The sequence below is a fragment of the Pristiophorus japonicus genome, chromosome 18, assembly GCF_044704955.1.
Source record: "Pristiophorus japonicus isolate sPriJap1 chromosome 18, sPriJap1.hap1, whole genome shotgun sequence".
Taxonomy (NCBI): domain Eukaryota; kingdom Metazoa; phylum Chordata; class Chondrichthyes; family Pristiophoridae; genus Pristiophorus; species Pristiophorus japonicus.
Genome location: NC_091994.1, coordinates 13,348,536 through 13,368,141, shown reverse-complemented (window position 1 = coordinate 13,368,141; position 19,606 = coordinate 13,348,536). Strand labels below are relative to the sequence as shown.

General features: G+C 43.9%; 1 protein-coding gene across 1 annotated transcript in view; it reads right to left on the bottom strand.

Annotated features, from left to right (window-relative positions):
* Nucleotides 1-3,206: 3,206 nt before the first annotated feature.
* Nucleotides 3,207-19,606, bottom strand: part of apc2 (APC regulator of WNT signaling pathway 2) — a 179,320-nt gene continuing 162,920 nt past the window's right edge. Inside the window, exons 11-14 of the mRNA XM_070860813.1 lie at nt 17,558-17,635; nt 16,341-16,457; nt 10,645-10,859; nt 3,207-9,122 (exon numbers count right to left, since the gene is read on the bottom strand). Coding sequence (XP_070716914.1) covers nt 3,329-9,122; nt 10,645-10,859; nt 16,341-16,457; nt 17,558-17,635 — 6,204 coding nt within the window. The 3' untranslated portion in view covers nt 3,207-3,328. The remainder of the gene's footprint in view (nt 9,123-10,644; nt 10,860-16,340; nt 16,458-17,557; nt 17,636-19,606) is intronic.

Below are 19,606 nucleotides of genomic sequence, written 5' to 3'. Positions count from 1 at the left end.
TGTTGCCTTCCCAATACACGCATCCTGCTCTTTCTTAAATGAGTCTAGAAACACATGTAATAGTCCCTCGCTTGTACTTAAACCTTTTGCTTCCCTGTCCTTCCCTGGTCACTTACTCCGCATGTCTATTAGTTTTCGTGTTAAATTTTCATTTTAGAGCAAAAAAAGATAAAACGTACATTTTTTGGGGGGAGTAAAGCTACATTCACAACGAATGGAACAATGGTTATTCACTCCTTCATGGCTGCCTTCAATATCGGCCTGAAACAAAATGGTTGGTAATGAAATAAAACACGGAATTTTTTTACAATGTGCATTTCACAGGAGGAGTCCTTCTGTGGGATCGCTCCTCGAAAACACTTTTGCCCTCGTTGGTCTACTTTTCTCCCCTCTACAAGCTACAACTTTGTTTCAGTGGAACAATGAGGGCCACGGGTTACTCTTCAAGTATGACAGGAACTGAAAGTACAGCTAAGCGAAATGCTGTGAAATTAGCAATCGATCCAGCTTGTTTAGTGAGTTTAGTATTCCAATAAAATTAACCGCGGCTGGTGCACAAAGTATATAAAAGAAGTGATCGTTGTGCTCGTATGTCATTCTGCCCCTTGCATTCATTTAAATTTAGTGAGACTCAATTAATTACATTACCCACTGATGAACACAATTAATCGTTTTAAGAATACATAGCTACATAAAAGCTGCCCCCTTTCCTGGAGTGGATACCATTAGCAAACCATGAGTTGCTTTCAAGGGGCAGCAACCCTCTCGTTCTGCTATACGCAGTCACATGTGGTCAATGATACAAGACTAACCCTTGAAATGACTCTGTGCAAAGATTAGCATACAAACTCAATTTGGGGGGTAATTTTAACCCAGCACGCCGGACGAGAAACTCCACGGGATCGGGTGGAGTGCTGCTTTACGCCCCAGGGGCAGCACATCTTGGGCAATATTACTCTCCATTGGCAACAGAGTATTATCGGCAGGGTGTAAGACCAGCATTGCTCCCGGTCCCGTCACTTCCCTGACAGGCGGGTTGGGCTAAAATGACCCCAAGTGTCTGTGTTAAATTGCCCAAAGAAACAAAACAAGCATTGCGCTTATATAGCACCTTATTATGTCTCTCAGAACACAGTGCAGTGAATTACTTTGAAGTGCAGTGATTCTTACGTGGACAAATACAGCAGCCATTTTTCACACAGCGAGAGATGAATGACCAGTTCATCTGTTTTTTGGTGGCGTTGTAATGGCGTTGAAGGGGAACTTCCTGCTCTTCTTCATCTCGTGCCATGGGGTCTTTAGCGTCCACACGGATCAGGCAGAGAGAGAGAGCAACTGAGCCAAACCCATATTGACATCTCCATTAAATAAAATAATTAATAGGAGCACATTAAGTCTTCATGTGCTTATCTGCTCACAGTGTCATTTTAGACCTAAGCCTCTTAAATCAAAAATCATTACATTACAATATAGTGATTTTACTTTTATCTTAATTAAAAAATTGACTTAATCTTATCGCTTAATTTTCAGTAACTTTCCTTCTCATCATCATAGGCAGTCCCTCGAAATCAAGGAAGACTTGCTTCCACTCTAAAAGTGAGTTCTTAAGTGACTAGACAGTCCAATACGGGAATTACAGTCTCTGTCACAGGTGGGACAGACAGTGGTTGAAGGAAAGGGTGGGTGGGACTGGTTTGCCGCACGTTCCTTCCGCTGTCTGCGCTTGGTTTCTGCGTGCTCTCGGCGATGAGACTCGAGGTGCTCAGCGCCCTCCCGGATGCACTTCCTCCACTTAGGGTGGTCTTTGGTCAGGGACTCCCAGGTGTCAGTGGGGATGTTGCACTTTATCAGGGCGGCTAAGTTGGATGAGAATGTAAATCGCAGAGGTGAAAGGACAATTCATAGCGCTGATTCCCCAGTACGGTTCAAGGGTTAACTCCATGCGATTCCTTCTGAGCCCCGTGAAGTTATTTAAATGCATTTTTAGCTTGGAACAATTCTAAAGCTTACATGGTCAGTATGTATCCCTTCTATGTTTTAGCATCAGAGTATAATAGCTGTAAAAAATGCAGTTACCAATAACATTGGCAGCACAGCGTCAGAAGGAGGAATGTAAATCTAACCTCTAGAACTTAAAAAAATGCTTTAAAAGTCATGTGTAACATTAAATAAAAAGGAAAGTAAAACTTTAATTACAACATTTTGAATGATAACTTCTTTCAATGTAATTTTCATCAAGAAATCTAAGCGGATTTGGTTGGAAAGTGATACTGCCCCTTTAAAACTGTTTTTTCTCCACTGTTTTGCCTTTGATCATGAGCTCCCATCTAACGGAGTATATTCCTCCTCGCCACCTTAAGTATATATTTCTTTTAATGTCTGTTGTTTGTGAACTATGAATGAATTATTAGTGAAATGTTTTTTCACTGTTCTTTCGCACCCGTCTGTCTGTTTTGCCCTTCACTTGCAGATTGCTCCGTCAGAAAGTGCTGCTTTGTAAAACAAGAAGCATGTGTTAGGCCAACAAACAGCGCTGTCTCCTCCTCTCCCTACTCCCACTGAAACAGTCCAACTGTGGACACTCAGGAGATGTATTGTGAGCAGTTTGGAGAACACCAATACTTTAACCAGTATACCAGCAATCATAGTACACATATAATTGAGCGCCTTGATTTACGTTACATGGGCCGACTTAATTCTTATTTGATCCAAAGTGTCTTAACTGTAAAACAGGCCCATTATTGTTACACATGGTACTGCAATAATTGTCATCATAAGTTGAGATATTCATTGAAACTGCAACCATTATTGAACTATTACGAATACGATTAACTTTTAAAAATTATCTTTGTTCCTGCAGGAACCCAACTTAAACATAATTGCCTCAGCTTCTCTGATTAACCAAATGCATTAACCAGCTAACTATTCAACTAATATTCGCAAACCTGCCTAACATAACTGACCAAACAGAAACCAACTTGAGCTGAAACTGTTCAGAGTTCCATAAGTGCACACGAGTCAGTCACTTGTCGCTGTGTATCACCATTTGTTGCAGTCAGCTCATAAATATAAATAAGTGTGCACGAACGTTGCTGATAATGTCTTTGCAGGAGGTACCTCACCTTGTAATGTCTTAGTCAAATGATAGTCTCATAATCAGATGGTAGAACTAAATTAGATGATGCATGCATTTTGTACCCCAATTAAGGCTGTGCATGTGGCACATTTATGAATGAGCACATCTTTCATGGGTTTTGTCACTCTTCAAGTGAAAACTGCAAAGCAGTAAAGTACTTAAGCTCAAGAAGTCTACTGATCAATTTGGCTTTCAGCTTTGTACTTTTCCCATTGTTTTTTCATTAATAATAGGTGCTCGAATCTGAGGTGGTTGGAGGGATCCATTGTCTGATCTTATTGTCTTGGGGCTAGGTATGTAGTTGAAAGGGGTCACCCGGGCAGCTCTGCTCGGAGAGCCATGCCGACTTGAATTGAAATGCATGTGTCCTGGGACATTAGTATAGCTTTCAGTCTCAGATGAAGTGGCCATATTGTTCCTCGTTAGCATTACTGTGTCGGACTCCTGCTCATTGTCTGAGTAGACACCGTACATAGTCTCTGTACTCTTGCCGATGAATGGTCTACTCGTGGTCTTCCTGGGAATAGCCTGTGCAAGGTGAGAGATGAGCTCCAGTGTCGGCGACGTGCTTGAATTTGTTTTCGTGATGGGGAAGTCTTCAGTTTGCACAAAAGCGTCGCTAGTTTTAGTTTCCACAGCACCCATTTTGTTTGGCTGTTGTTCAGACTCCGATTTATTTACCAGCGCCATTGCTGAAGGTGGAAGAGAGTTGCTGAGAAAATATGGAATGTCTTCATCTTTGATTCTTCGCCATGTCCCCTTTAAGCTTGGCGGATTCTTCTGTATTTGTTGGTCTTTTGGTTTTGCGAGCTTTTGTTTACTTCGGGGCTCTTCTTCGCTTTTGGTCTTGTCACTGGACTCTGACGATGCCGAGCGAATGGACGAGGGGCTCGCTGCCCTCTGTAACACGTTTATATGCGGGGACGACGAATATCGTTTGAAATGCTCGTGTTTCCAGGCCGCGCTGTTTTTCACAGGGAGCCTGGAGGGGCTTTCCGAGCTTGGCCTTCTGGACAGTTTCTCAATTCGGAGTCCTTCTTCATTGCACAAGGCTTTCCGCGGATTGGGGTTCAGGTTGGGCGCTGGTTTAACAACTCGCAGTTCCTGGCACTGAGAAGAACGCAAGAAGGCCGTCTGGAAGTCTGACTTGCTCCTCCTTGGCGACGCCGAATGGGACAACGATGAAACTGATTCAGACGAAGAAGCTTCTGACTTCTGTCTCATCAGCAGGCTGGAGGATTCTTTGATGAATGTCAGCTGCCGCACAAAGTTGGACTTGTCAGATTCACTGCCACTTGACTTTGCCGACGACATTCTCACCAGGTCCAGCCTATTGGGCGGCATGATCTTCTTGGAGCCTGGGTTCTTAGTTGGCCCGGAAGGCTCAGTTCTTTGAAAAGAGGGCACCTTCTTTATTGGAGTGACCTGCTTTGTTGGTGTCTGAATGTTTGATGGTTGGACTGGAGATTTGCGAGGCAGTTTCCCTGAAGCTGGCGATTTAATATTTGGAGTAGAAGGCGTAGAACTCACTTGAGGCCTGGGTTTCTGGTCAAGCTTGTTGATGGGGTTTTTTGTGGCGAGTGGCGTCCCTTGCTTATTGGACTGGACGGATGCGGTTAAATTCCTTTGAGGCTGTCTCGATGGGGTGGAATTCCTGGACGAGCCTCTGGAAGAACCTTTTGCTATTCTTGCCGGCGGGGTCACACTTCGCTTTGGCAAAGTACTCTCCACCTTCTCTGTTGTCTTTGCAGGTCTGTGCAAACTCCTCGACCTAAAGGTCTGGCTAGGAGTTTTGGGAGCAGCATTATTCTTCGGCGCTGTTTTCTTTGAAGCAGGGTTAGTATTCGTGGGCTTTTTCCACATGTCAGGCATGTAGATCACAGTCCTGCCTCTAAACACCACTGGTAAGCTCACTGCCCGAGATGGCTGTCTCGGTGCGTTTGAGACCTTGTCGCTATTGGAAGATTTACCTGCAGGTCCCTTGCTTTCACTTGCTTTCTTCCCTTCTTTCGCCACACCCTCTGCTCCCTCCACGCTACGCGTCGGCTCTTTGGGAGTCCTTTTGTCTTTCCGCTCCAGGGTGAAATGCAGCGTCGACCCAATGGACAATCCCGACACGAATGATAAAATGGAATCGGACTCCGAGGAGGGTTCCCTGGAAAGGCAGGCCGCCGCCTGGTGCAGGCTTGTGACGATGGAGTCGGCACCTTCCTGAATAGCTTTCCACTCGATGCTTTCCAGGTCAGGCGAGGTCAGATCGGACACCGAGCTGTATCCATCCAGGCTGGCGGCGTCCCTTTGCCCCAAGCCCCAGGCCACCACGCCGGTGTTCAGCGCACTGCCTTTCACACCTTGCTTCGCCGACCTCTCGGACCTTCGCTTGGAGGAATGCTTCCTCTTCTTCGGCATGGCGGAGCTGATGCATTTCTGCAGCAGGTCGTCTTCCGAATCATAGCTCAGGGAACTCGGAGAGCTATCCCTGGCCGATAGGGACGAGTATCCGTTGTTCAGGGATTTCGAAGCAGGGTTAGAACTCTGAGACTTTTTCCTCGATTTCACAAAGGCTTTGCGCGTTTTCCCTTGCGTGCCCTCCAGCTCCACGTCGCTCAGGGAACTTAGTGAAGAGCTGAGCGAGAAGCAAAGCGGGCTTTCATCTGTTATCAGGTTTCGTTCACTTTTACTCGCCACGCCGGCAGTTCTGAACTTTGTGGCTGCCTTGTGGTTGCATTCGTTCCTTGCTACTCCGTCTTGGTGGTTGATCTCCTCATACTCATGTTTTATTTCAGTTTTCTGTTTCGCTGTATCTTTTGGGACACCCAGCATATCTAAAGAGTCATTCTCATAAAAGCAGTACACAGCTTCTTCAGTAGGTGTGGTGTGGCGCATAGATTGAAATGCATAGCTTCCATGAATGTACTCTCCACACGAAACGTCCATTCTTTGCTGACCTTCCTCTGAACCCTTACAATCGCTTTTCTTGGTATCCAGTTCCACCATGTGCCTTGGTACCGTGTGGTCCTTCCTCAAGGTATTTGCAATTAATCCTGGTTGAAAAACATGAGCATTGTGGCTTTGGCGTGGCTGTGGCGGTAGACAGCTCTGATTCCGTTTCAGAACCTCCCTCTGGTTGAGATTAAGCGGATGCGATTGAGCTACCGGCATCGAACTAGGAAGGACACGTATTTCATTGACATTTAAATTGTATTTATTCCCTTGTTCAAGGCTTCTGTCGTGCATTCTTATAGCGATGGGCACTTCTAAGTCATCGGCATTTTGTCCTTCTGCAGGAACTAGCTCTCTCCTCTCAATCACTTCAGCCTTAATATTTGTCAAATTGGGTAATTCCTTTTGTGGATACTCCAAAGTTTCATCACTGAGGGAGGCTGAACTGGAAAAGTTAACTGGAGTTCCTTCAAAAGAATCCGAGTATGAGGAATCCTCTCTAAAAGTGTCATTTTTTGAGGTGTTGTGTCCGGATAACTCTAACTGGGAGTGAGCTGGCAGTAACATGTAGACAGGCAGCTGAAGTGACTTCTTGGATTGCAGCATCTGAGTGGACAACCCAGATATGAGAGAAGTCTTGATTTTCCTAAATTTGGTTGGCATCGCAGAATTGATGCACTCTTTCAGGATCTCGATGTCATCATCAGAGTTTTCCAGGATACTATCCAGCTTATCAACCTTTTCCATCCCATCTACATTCCGTTCCTCTCTAATGTCTTCTCCCTTTTCTTGCGCGATGCAATTGAAGCAGTTCTTCTCTTGGAGGAGAGGCATCAACTTCAGCTCGATATCCTTCTGAATGTATGGCTCATGAAGAGTGAGGGCACTGAGACTTGAAGCGCATGAAAAGTTCTCATTGGGTTTCTCGAGAGTGAAATAGAGCATCGTGTCAATATCTGGAGGAAGCTGAAATCGTTCCTTAAAATCATTGATGTCCATGTGTTTCTTCATGTCACCATCCCATTGGTTATTGGCTTGACTGGCATCTTTTTCGAGTTGGTCAAGCAGTGGGGTTTTACTTCTACTAGGAGGCATGGTTTGCCCAGGGCTGTCGGGTAGATCACTGGGACTGATGGTCCCACTTATCATCTCACTGCAAGGGTCACTTTGAATGGAACTTACAATTGATGGGCTTTCAAAGCTCCCAAGTGAACTGACCGAACTGCACCTGCTTAGGACTAGTGGGGTTTCTTGCAAATAATTATCCGATGGACTTGATGGACTGGAATCCACATTTCTAGAAGCTATCCTTTTCCTTATCAAAAACTTTTCATGCTTTGGGCAAGGTATTTCTATAGGTTGCGATGAGCTGCTAAATGAATGATCGTTGGACTTGATCTGCATCTCTTCTGAGGAAAAGGACTCATCGGTTATTGTCTTCTCAACAGGCAGTGGTGATTCTTTCTCTATGCCAATAATTTCCAGAGATGAATCACTATCAACATCATTTTCGCTACCAATTTGTACGTCCATGACATTTTCAGCAGATGAGAGGGATGACAGCGAACTACATCTTGAGAAGCAAATTGGAGTGTCTTCCACACAGTAGGTTTGTAAAGTTTCTTGGTCATTGGAAATCGGTGTGGAAGCAGATGTGCTGGAGAGGCCTTGGCTTAAATTTCTGCTACTCTGCGAAAGACCAGAGTGCATCCATGCCTGCTTTCGACCCATCAAACTCAGAGGAGTCAGAGAATTTCCTGGACTCGGACTTGGACTGCTTCTTGTTGTGACTGAAGCCGCGTGGATCTTTTCGTAAAAAGGCGAGAATCGTTTCTTAACGATCTCGTCGGCTTTTCGTAACCCCCAGGCCTCATTCCACGTCGTTTTAGATTCTCCAGAACTCAATTTTCCATCAGAATCCTTTCTATCTAGCTGATTGTTCTCTCCGTTCTTCAGGTCTAAATTGGTCGGTCTTTTCTGATACATAGGAAGCTTGTCCTTTTGGTCTGTAATTGAGGACTCCTTAGCTGAATTAATTTGACCTTTTGTATCACGTTCACCAGTGCTAGTAACACAATCTAGACTATCACTCGATAAATTCGCATAGTCTGTTCTTGCGCCCAAGATTGCGTGCACTTTGCTGCGATTTTCACGTCTGCCTGAATTAACAGCATCAGTAAGATGACAAGGGGATGAAGACTTTGTCCTGGGTTCATTCAAGTCATCCAATGCACTCTGCCAGTCAATGCATTGGTCTTCAGAACTAAGACTAAAGCTGTCTTCAGAGGAGGTGTGCATGTTAGACATGTCTTCCACTATTTTGTCAATTCTAGCTACAGTTGTGGATATTTGGTTTACCAACCTCTCTGCTGCGACCGACACATTATCAGTGGCGGGATTGAATTTTTGAAGATCTGAATGTTTTCCATCAAGATCCCTTTCTGATTCTGAACATCTTCCATTGCTACGACATCTGGATAAGCCTTGCCCTTGAAGAAAGGAAGAGTTCAGATACATAGACAGCACGGTTAAGCCCCCACTTTCTAATCCAGTTGATATATTGGGACCCTCGTCGTCATCAAAGCATCCAGAGTCTGAAGCATAATCCTTGACCAGACTTTCAATATGTCTGAGGGGCTTGTTAATATTGGGATGCTTCGGGCTAAGTTTCTCAATGCCATCAAATGTCTCTGTTAAATGTTTAGCGTCCAGTTCTGCCTCCAGGGCTTTCTGCTTCCTCATATATAAAGAAGGCATGCAGGAGCCCGGGGATATCATGGTGGTATCTTTGTATTTTGCTGGCCGGTTAGTCAACAGATTCCTCAGGGCTGCTGCGCTTCCCATGGCTATCATCTTGTGTTTGGAGTGAATCAGGTTTCTCAGCATGCTGACAGCCCCCAGGTCCCACAGCAGTTCCTGGTCCTTTGAACTCCGGGCCGAGAGATTCCATAAGGTTCCGCAAGCATTGCTGACAATGGTCAAACTGTGGGACTTTAGATGCTGCAACAAGGTCTGCAGACAGTTGTAGTCACGTAGAATTTGCCTAAAAGATAAATGAGTCCGTTAAACAAAATGAACAGTTTTAATTTTATGATACAACAATTAGAAAAAAAAAATTGTGTTTTTTTTTAGATTGCAGGAACGGTTGCAATTATTTAAATAATGTGTATTAATAGTATGCATTAATAATAATTAGAAATGTTAGATTTATGAAGTACTCTACAATTAAATATAATTTAATGGTCTCATTTATGTTCTTGAGTAATTCTAACAATCTCCTCACTGTCTTTATGTTTTGCTTCATTTAGAATTCAGCTACATTGATATTCACATGCATTACTATTTCACTATACAAAATAACAAATATCTGACTGGCTCCAACCAGCCTAGATAGTGCTGAAAATCTGCCCAATGTATCTCTTCCTTTTGAAGGACATGCAGTGAATCAAGCTCTACGTTACCATATTTCAGGCTCACTTTGCACTAGCTAGTAGCATTAGTGATACTGTGGCTGTCACTATTAAAACATTTGTCAGCAAGGCAGCATCAATTCACTATGTATAGATTCACAGTGTGAAACTAAGACTCTCCACATCACCTTCTGTTCCAGCTCATTCTTCAGGGTCTGATAACTGTAGAACTATTACCTCATTCAGTCTTCCTTTCCTCTTACAACCTTCAGGCTTTTACACCCCAAATCACAATGCTTTGATTTAACTTTACTGCTCTCCTGGCACTCCAGTGCAGTACTGAGGGAGTGCTGCACTATCGGAGGTGCTGTCTTTCTGGAGTCAGACTTGAACCCACAACCTTCTATCTCAGAGGCGAGAGTGCAACCAACATATTCAGGCAATGCTCATGATTGGTGCACAGTAACCAATTTCCTTTAAGGAAGGAAATCTGCCGCCCTTACCCGGTCTGGCCGATATGTGACTCCAGACTCTCAGCAACTGCCCTCTGAAATGGCCTAGCAAGCCACTCAGTTGTATAAGGCAGCTCACCAGCACCACCTCAAGGGCAATTAGGGATGGGCAATAAATGCTGGCCTTGCCAGCGATGTCCCATGAAGGGATTGACTTATGAGGAAAGGTTGAGAAGGTTGGGCCTCTACTCATTGGAATTCAGAAGAATGAGAGGTGATCTTATCGAAACATAGAAGATTATGAAGGGGCTTACAAGGTGGATGCAGAGAGGATGTTTCCACTGATGGGGGAGACTAGAATTAGAGGGCATGATCTTAAAATAAGGGGCCGCCCATTTAAAACAGAGATGAGGAGAAATTTCTTCTCTGAGGGTTGTAAATCTGTGGAATTCGCTGCCTCAGAGAGCTGTGGAAGCTGGGACATTGAATAAATTTAAGACAGAGATAGGCAGTTTCTTAAACGATAAGAGGTTATGGGGAGCGGGCGGGGAAGTGGAGCTGAGTCCATGATCGGATCAGCCAAGATCTTATTAAATGGCGGAGCAGGCTCGAGGGGCCTATTCCTGCTCCTATTTCTTATGTTCTTATGAATGAATAAAGAAAGAAAAAGCAGCTCTTTAAAAAAAATATTGAACTGCTGTACCTGTACTCCTCGTTGGTTGCGATGAGACTGGAAACATTTCGCAGAATGCCCCCTCCGCTCTCAATGATGGCGAGTGAATTGCTCTGGCACTTGTAGGTCAGAGTCCCCACGAGGAAAACCAGCGCACCATTAACTGAACAGATTGCCACCTTGTTCTCTGTGCTGTGAGCTGACAGGTTCCAAAGAGCACTCAGCAGGCTTTTGAGCGTCGACTCCTTGAGAGAAACATGAAAATACAAAACTCAGGATGTCAGTTCACATGATCACAAGATGAATCCAGATGAGAGCAGTCATTCAATCCTCCTTAGCTCATCCATCCGTAGGGCAGAGCTTGCAATACCCGTCATCACACCACCCAACTTGGATAACTCAAAGGTTATTGCCTCCATTATTCTTCCTTGAGCACTATTCTAAGCGTTGATTATTCTTTGTGAAGAAATTCTTCCTGAAATCAGTCCTAAATTTATCCATCACCCATTTTATATCCAGGTCCCCTTGACTCACCTTCATGATTTAACTCAAAGTAATGACCTGGATTTAGCTCTTCTATAACATCTTGGGGGAGAAATTCATTATAGGCCAGGAATGGGCGGTAACTTTAGAAAAGTTTGAGATTTAGCGCCAGGCGCCAATGAATCACGCTGCATGCAAAATTTAATCTCGTTGTTTAAAGAAAGAATTGGAGTGTGAAATCAAGCGCTAATGGCCTATCTCAGTGGTGTTATTTTCAAAGTGCTAAGCAATATCAGGTGCCATCTAACTGTAAGTCATCATTGTCACAGGCTCTTTCCAGTTCTTAAAGGGGAGGATCAGTGATGCTCATTCTAGTGTAGCACTTTTATGTGTTGTGAGAATAAAAATGTCACTAATTTTTAGTAGCCACAACACTCCGGAGACTAAACAACCTTTAAGTGACTGAATTCAACAGTTGACTGCAATGTCAAACTGACAAGGAAGCAGTGAAACAGCACTGACCTGACAGTTGCGACTCATTACTCATGACCCCTTTAAGTAGCGCCCCTGGAGCCGGCATCTGCCTGCTTGACGCTTCCTCTCCCTGTCGCTATTGGGAGCGAGGTGCTAAGGCAGGGGCAACAATTTTGCAGATCGGGCACCCAGTGAGCGTTGCACATTCATTGATGTCACGATTTGCCTGGAGCTGAATTTCCCGGCGCTAACTCATAGCGGTGGCACTACGGGGGGCGGATTTGGTGTGCATCACTGGATTCACCTTGCCGCGCGCTACTGCCTCAGCACCCCGTTAACGCCCCTGCCAAGTGCTAACTGGAAGCGCTAAGGTACTGAATTTCCCCCCCTTAATATCTTATTTACATCCCGAAGATCTTCCTTTGTTCAAGTCTAAAGATTCCAGTTTCTCTGATTTATCCTCTTAACTCAGTATTCTGATGACCAAAACTAGATATATTTCACCACCAAGCTCATGATCTACAGGGCTGTAGTAATACTCGCCCTGCTGTATGGCTCAGAGACATGGACCATGTACAGTAGACACCTCAAATCGCTGGAGAAATACCACCAACGATGTCTCCGCAGGATCCTGCAAATCCCCTGGGAGGACAGACGCACCAATGTTAGCGTCCTCAACCAGGCCAATAACCCCAGTATTGAAGCACTAACCACACTCGGATCGGCTCCGCTGGGCAGGCCACATTATCCGCATGCCTGACACAAGACACCCAAAGCAAGCGCTCTACTCGGATTTCCTTCACGGCAAGTGAGCCCCAGGTGGGCAGAGGAAAAGTTTCAGGGACAACCTCAAAGCCTCTCTGATAAAATGTAACATCCCCACCGACACCTGGGAGTCCCTGGCCAAAGACTGCCCTAAGTGGAGGAAGTGCATCCGGGAAGACGCTGAGCACCTCGAGTCTCATTGCCGAGAGCATGTAGAAACCAAGCGCTGGCAGTGGAAAGAGCGTGCGGCAAACCTGTCTCATCCACCCTTTCTCTCAATGACTATCTGTCCCACCTGTGACAGGAACTGTGGTTCTCGTATTGGACTGTTCAGTCACCTAAGAACTCATTTTTAGAGTGGAAACAAGTCTTCCTCGATTCTGAGGGGCTGCCTATAAAGATGATGATACAGTGTTAGCATAACCCACTCTGAATTACATTTTACTAACTGGCAATATAACTCAGTGATCATTTTACATAGAAACATAGAAAATAGGTGCAGGAGTAGGCCATTCGGCCCTTCTAGCCTGCACCGCCATTCAATGAGTTCATGGCTGAACATGCAACTTCAGTATCCCATTCCTGCTTTCTCACCATACCCCTTGATCCCCCTAGTAGTAAGGACTTCATCTAACTCCTTTTTGAATATATTTAGTGAATTGGCCTCAACAACTTTCTGTAGTAGAGAATTCTACAGGTTCACCACTCTCTGGGTGAAGGAATTCCTCCTCATCTCGGTCCTAAATGGCTTACCCCTTATCCTTAGACTGTGTCCCCTGGTTCTGGACTTCCCCAACATTGGGAACATTCTTCCTGCATCTAACCTGTCTAACCCCGTCAGAATTTTAAACGTTTCTATGAGGTCCCCTCTCATTCTTTCAGTGAATACAAGCCCAGTTGATCCAGTCTTTCTTGATAGGTCAGTCCCGCCATCCCGGGAATCAGTCTGGTGAACCTTCGCTGCACTCCCTCAATAGCAAGAATGTCCTTCCTCAGGTTAGGAGACCAAAATTGTATACAATACTCCAGATGTGGCCTCACCAAGGCCCTGTACAACTGTAGCAACATCTCCCTGCCCCTGTACTCAAATCCCCTCGCTATGAAGGCCAACATGCCATTTGCTTTCTTAACCACCTGCTGTACCTGCATGCCAACCTTCAATGACTGATGTACCATGACACCCAGGTCTCTTTGCACCTCCCCTTTTCCTAATCTGTCACCATTCAGATAATAGTCTGTCTCTCTGTTTTTACCACCAAAGTGGATAACCTCACATTTATCCACATTATACTTCATCTGCCATGCATTTGCCCACTCACCTAACCTATCCAAGTCGCTCTGCAGCCTCATAGCATCCTCCTCGCAGCTCACACTGCCACCCAACTTAGTGTCATCCGCAAATTTGGAGATACTACATTTAATCCCCTCGTCTAAATCATTAATGTACAGTGTAAACAGCTGGGGCCCCAGCACAGAACCTTGCGGTACCCCACTAGTCACTGCCTGCCATTCTGAAAAGTCCCCATTTACTCCTACTCTTTGCTTCCTGTCTGACAACCAGTTCTCAATCCATGTCAACACACTACCCCCAATCCCATGTGCTTTAACTTTGCACATTAATCTCTTGTGTGGGACCTTGTCGAAAGCCTTCTGAAAGTCCAAATATACCACATCAACTGGTTCTCCCTTGTCCACTCTACTGGAAACATCCTCAAAAAATTCCAGAAGATTTGTCAAGCATGATTTCCCTTTCACAAATCCATGCTGACTTGGACCTATCATGTCACCTCTTTCCAAATGCACTGCTATGACATCCTTAATAATTGATTCCATCATTTTACCCACTACCGATGTCAGGCTGACCGGTCTATAATTCCCTGTTATCTCTCCCTCCTTTTTTAAAAAGTGGGGTTACATTGGCTACCCTCCACTCCATAGGAACTGATCCAGAGTCAATGGAATGTTGGAAAATGACTGTCAATGCATCCACTATTTCCAAGGCCACCTCCTTAAGTACTCTGGGATGCAGTCCATCAGGCCCTGGGGATTTATCGGCCTTCAATCCCATCAATTTCCCCAACACAATTTCCCGACAAATAAGGATTTCCCTCAGTTCCTCCTCCTTACTAGACCCTCCGACCCCTTTTATATCCAGAAGGTTGTTTGTGTCCTCCTTAGTGAATACCGAACCAAAGTACTTGTTCAATTGGTCCGCCATTTCTTTGTTCCCCGTTATGACTTCCCCTGATTCTGACTGCAGGGGACCTACGTTTGTCTTTACTAACCTTTTTCTCTTTACATATCTATAGAAACTTTTGCAATCCGTCTTAATGTTCCCTGCAAGCTTCTTCTCGTACTCCATTTTCCCTGCCCTAATCAAACCCTTTTTCCTCCTCTGCTGAGTTCTAAATTTCTCCCAGTCCCCGGGTTCGCTGCTATTTCTGGCCAATTTGTATGCCACCTCCTTGGCTTTAATATTATCCCTGATTTCCCTTGATAGCCACGGTTGAGCCACCTTCCCTTTTTTTTTACGCCAGACAGGAATGTACAATTGTTGTAGTTCATCCATGCGGTCTCTAAATGTCTGCCATTGCCCATTCACAGTCAACCCCTTAAGTATCATTCGCCAATCTATCCTAGCCAATTCACGCCTCATACCTTCAAAGTTACCCTTTTTTAAGTTCTGGACCATGGTCTCTGAATTTACTGTTTCATTCTCCATCCTAATGCAGAATTCCACCATATTATGGTCACTCTTCCCCAAGGGGCCTCGCACAACGAGATTGCTAATTAATCCTCTCTCATTACACAACACCCAGTCTAAGATGGCCTCCCCCCTAGTTGGTTCCTCGACATATTGGTCTAAAAAATCATCCCTTATGCACTCCAGGAAATCCTCCTCCTACAATTTTGTATTGCTGCTGCACAGTGCCTTGACATAATTAATGCTAAGTCATCTAACACTCTCAGATTTCTTTCAGCCTCACCGCTAGCTAATTGTACACCATTCGTAGAGTATGTATTTTCTTCCAGTCTGCAGTACAGAGACGTACGTTTGGTTGGGGCAAATATATTTTTCTTCATACAGTCTGAGGAGCCAGGAGATGCAAAACTGAGGCGGTACAGCACCCCCACTGGCACCAGTATGTAATTACAGTGTGACGCGTTTATATAGGAATTAAATGTGGGCTTCGAAAAAATTTACACATAAATATGACAAAAACAGACGCCAGGAAAAAGGGTTTTTAAATATGAAATGCACACAAATTTAATGGAAGATTTTTAATATATTATGGATAGATGTATAAACAAATCACCATGCCTACATTTAATTCCTATGTAAACGTGTCACACTGTAATTGCACACTGCTACCAGTATAGGGTGGGGGTGCTGTACCGCCTCAGTTTTACTTTTCCCGCTCCTCAGGCTGTATGAAGAAAAATTTATTTGCTCTAAACCAACTGCACTTCACTGCTCCCAAATTTTCAGAGATTTTGCTATTTAACAATAAATAATAATATAAAATTGAAGTATATGAAAATAAGGACAAAATGCATGGCTTTGAAATAGGGAATGAATTACAACTGCCTGCCCAGGTCCAACTTACACCTCAGAAGGGTTTTACGTAGAATTAGATAGAATTTTACGGCACAGAAACAGGTAATTCGGTCTATGCCAGTGTTTGAGCTTCCCACGAGCCTCCTCCCATCTTACTTCATCTCACCCCATCAGCACATCAGGAGAGGTTTAAGAGAGGGTGGGGAGGGGCGTTGAGTGCGAGACAAAGGGCTGAAAAGAAGTTGCATATGACATTAAAGTAAAATCTGGTTGTGTATTTAAATAATTATGGCAATGTTATTCTTTATGGATTGACAGCCAGTCCCATCAAATGGATTCTTTCTGCTCCTCACTCCTAGCAGCTTGGATACATTTTTCCATCGATATTCTTCGCTAGAATCTTAAGATTAACAATGAATTGTGAGCCAGTTAATTAAGAACGCACCTTTTTAGCCTTCAGAGCACATTGCATCAATGCGCTTACACTTGCGACTTCCCGTAGAATCCTCTTGCTGTTGACGTCTGCTCTCCATGAAAGGTTCCGCAGGATGCTAGCCACAACCTGGAACATTACATGAACGTTACACACTAAGCCAAACGAGCAAGTCTATCCTTAACTGCACTGTAAGGCACAGGCTGGGAACTGCGGCACACAATGGCAAATTGATTTACCGAGTTGCTTCAGCCTCAGCCAATTCCAAGGATAATTGCCAGCTCACCTTCTAGGCTTTCCTCTCTAAGGCAACAATGATTTGCCCTTTAACAAGTACATTATCAGCGGGACACACACACACATATACACATGCATACCATTAGTTGATATGTACATTCATACATGCTCTACAGACACATAATTAAATGATATACTTCTAATGCTGAATTCCACTGTAGATAAAGGCAAAACTAATTGTAACACTAAATGCCTATTTGAAGATCTCCTCCCATATGTACAAGAACGACTGATTCCATTAATAACAAGATTTTGAACGCATCCTGATCAGAAACCATGTTTCCAAAATCCCACAAATGGATTTGATCACAATGGCTTCTCTTCAAAATGTAGTAAAATCATACAGATGGCAAACATGAGGTCCAGAGAGTCTTTGGTGCCATAGCCAAGTGTGCAAAGACGTGGGTGAGAGAACACAGTTATGTGCACGCATACAGATGTGTATATAAGCAGACAGATGCATTTACTCGAAAGCACGTATAACCTGACTGCAAGAGTGTTGAAATACTGACTAGCTATTCAAATACAAGCTGTTCATGCACTGAAGCCCCGATTTTAATCTCACCCGCCTGGCGGGGGAATCAAGGGTTGGTTCGGGTCAGACGCTCGTTTTACACCCCGCCCCATATTTTAGGCTCCATTGAAGTCGAACGCAACGAGGACCAATTTCTCCACCTCTGAGTCCAAGCTGCACTTCACTGTGCGGTTAAAGGAATAGTCCAAGTTAAGGCTCTGTAGTAATTTTAAGATAGCAGCTCTGATGGGAAGGCCAAAGATTAATATTACTTTTTTTTAAATTGAAAATTATTATTTTAGATCACATATAAACGAGGGATGTTTTCAGTTGAATATGCAAGGTTAAGGCCTTATCGTGGAGTATTCCTTTAAACTTTTACAAAATATCTGAACAAGATGCTTCATAATTCACCAACCTGATGTATGTCTTCACTCTCGGACTCTAACTGGGCCACAATGCTTTGCATACAGCCTTTTCTGGAGCACAGTGTAGCCTGCAAGAAGAAAACGGGCACAGAAAGCTGAACGAGTGAGCATCGATCATTTACCAAGCAATTTAATCCTCTCTCCTCAAGATATTTCTGACCAAGACAAACAGACTGGACCAGCGTTCACACCTGCAATTGGCTCTTTTATGGGACATTGTGGTCCCGCTGGGAAGCTGAGAAAGTGAGTCACTACGGCAACATCTTAAAACAGTCCACTTTTAAATTGGCCACTTTGGTTGTTTGATTCTTTGTGCTGAATTATCTACACAGGATTACATCGGATTGCTTATACAGCACAGAAACAGGCCATTCGGCCCAACCAGTCCATGCTGGCATTTATACTCCACTCGAGCCTCCTCCTGCCTTTCCTCAACTAACTCTGTCAGCTTAACCCTCTATTCCCTTCTCCCTCATATGCTTGTCTAGCCTCCCCTTAAATACATCGATACTATTCGTTTCAACCACTCCCTGTGGTAGCAAGTCCCACATTCTCACCACCCTCTGGATAAAGAAGTTTATTTTGAATTCCCTATTGGATTTCTTGGTGACATCGTATATGGATGGCCTCTAGTTTTGCTCTTCCCCACAAGTGGAAACATTCTCTCTGTATCCACTCTATCAAAATCTTTCATAGTTTTTAAAGACCTCTATTAGGTCACCCCTCAGCCTTCTCTTTTCAAGAGGAAAGGGACCCAGCCTGTTCATCCGTTCCTGATAGGTGTAGCCTTGCAGCTGATCTGAGCCAGGTAGGCAATCAGGGGATTATAATTGAACTCCATAACCTGGGTGAGGGAACGGAAGGAAAAAATCAGCCAGGATTCCCATACCTAATGTTATCCACTGGTAAGTGTATCAGCTGCGATATCATCCAAGGTTGGATAACCGACTGAAGCTCACTGTTTAGACTAACACATGAAGAAAGACCATTTGGTTGAGGTACTGGACGAGTGCCAAAATCGATGGAACCATATCTCAACAAGTGTCAGCTTCGTAAGAGAGGGTGGAGGGGAAAGGGGAGGATGTTTTATGGAAAAGAGAGCAGAGCCATTCCTGTTAGGAACAGCCTTGATCTTTGATCAGTGGCGGATTGTACGTTCCTTGTGACCTATCAATAACTGTTTTGGAAGAGGTTAAACCGTATGCCCTTGACCTAGAAGATTGTGTTTCAACAGTAGACCAGTCCCAGATCAGGTTATCAATTATTTACAAGAGACAGATATTAATGAATATACTTAACAGATTGATTACCATATATTGACTAAATGTAAATAAATCCATCCCTTTTCATCCACTCACATCTAAAAGGATCTGAAAAAATATTGTATCAATCAGATTGACCTCTATTTCTGTTGGCACCAGATTCTGATTAACACTTCTCTTACATTAATCTTCTCTTGATGTGAACATTGTAATTAGGTACAAATGAACTGAAAGATAGAGTATATTGGGAACTCCCAATGGACCAATACTGAGTGAATGATTGACCTCTCCCCCCAAAAAATACTCATTCCTGGATTCATTATTGTCATTATCATAAATATACACAAATTACATTATTGTATTGATTTTCAGTAACTGTCTGTGATTCTTTTAATTTCACAGCAGCAGATATGATGGAGAACAATGGATACCCATTTGCATCCTGACAGAAGAGGTTAGACATTATGCATTGAATTTGTACTGTTTATAATGCGGACGTGATTTAGCACCGGTACAATCACTGACCTTACATTAATGACTTGGACTTGAGGGTACTGGGCACAATTTTGGAAATTTGCAGTTAACACAATACACAAGTGTAGTAAACAGGAGGAAGATAGTAATAGACTTCAAGAGGACATAGACAGGCTGGTGGAATGGGTGGACATGTGGCAGATGAAATTCAACTAAGAAATGTGTGGTGATACATTTTGGTAAGAAGAATGAGGAGAGACAATACCAGCTAAATGATACAATTTTATAGGGGATGCAAGAACA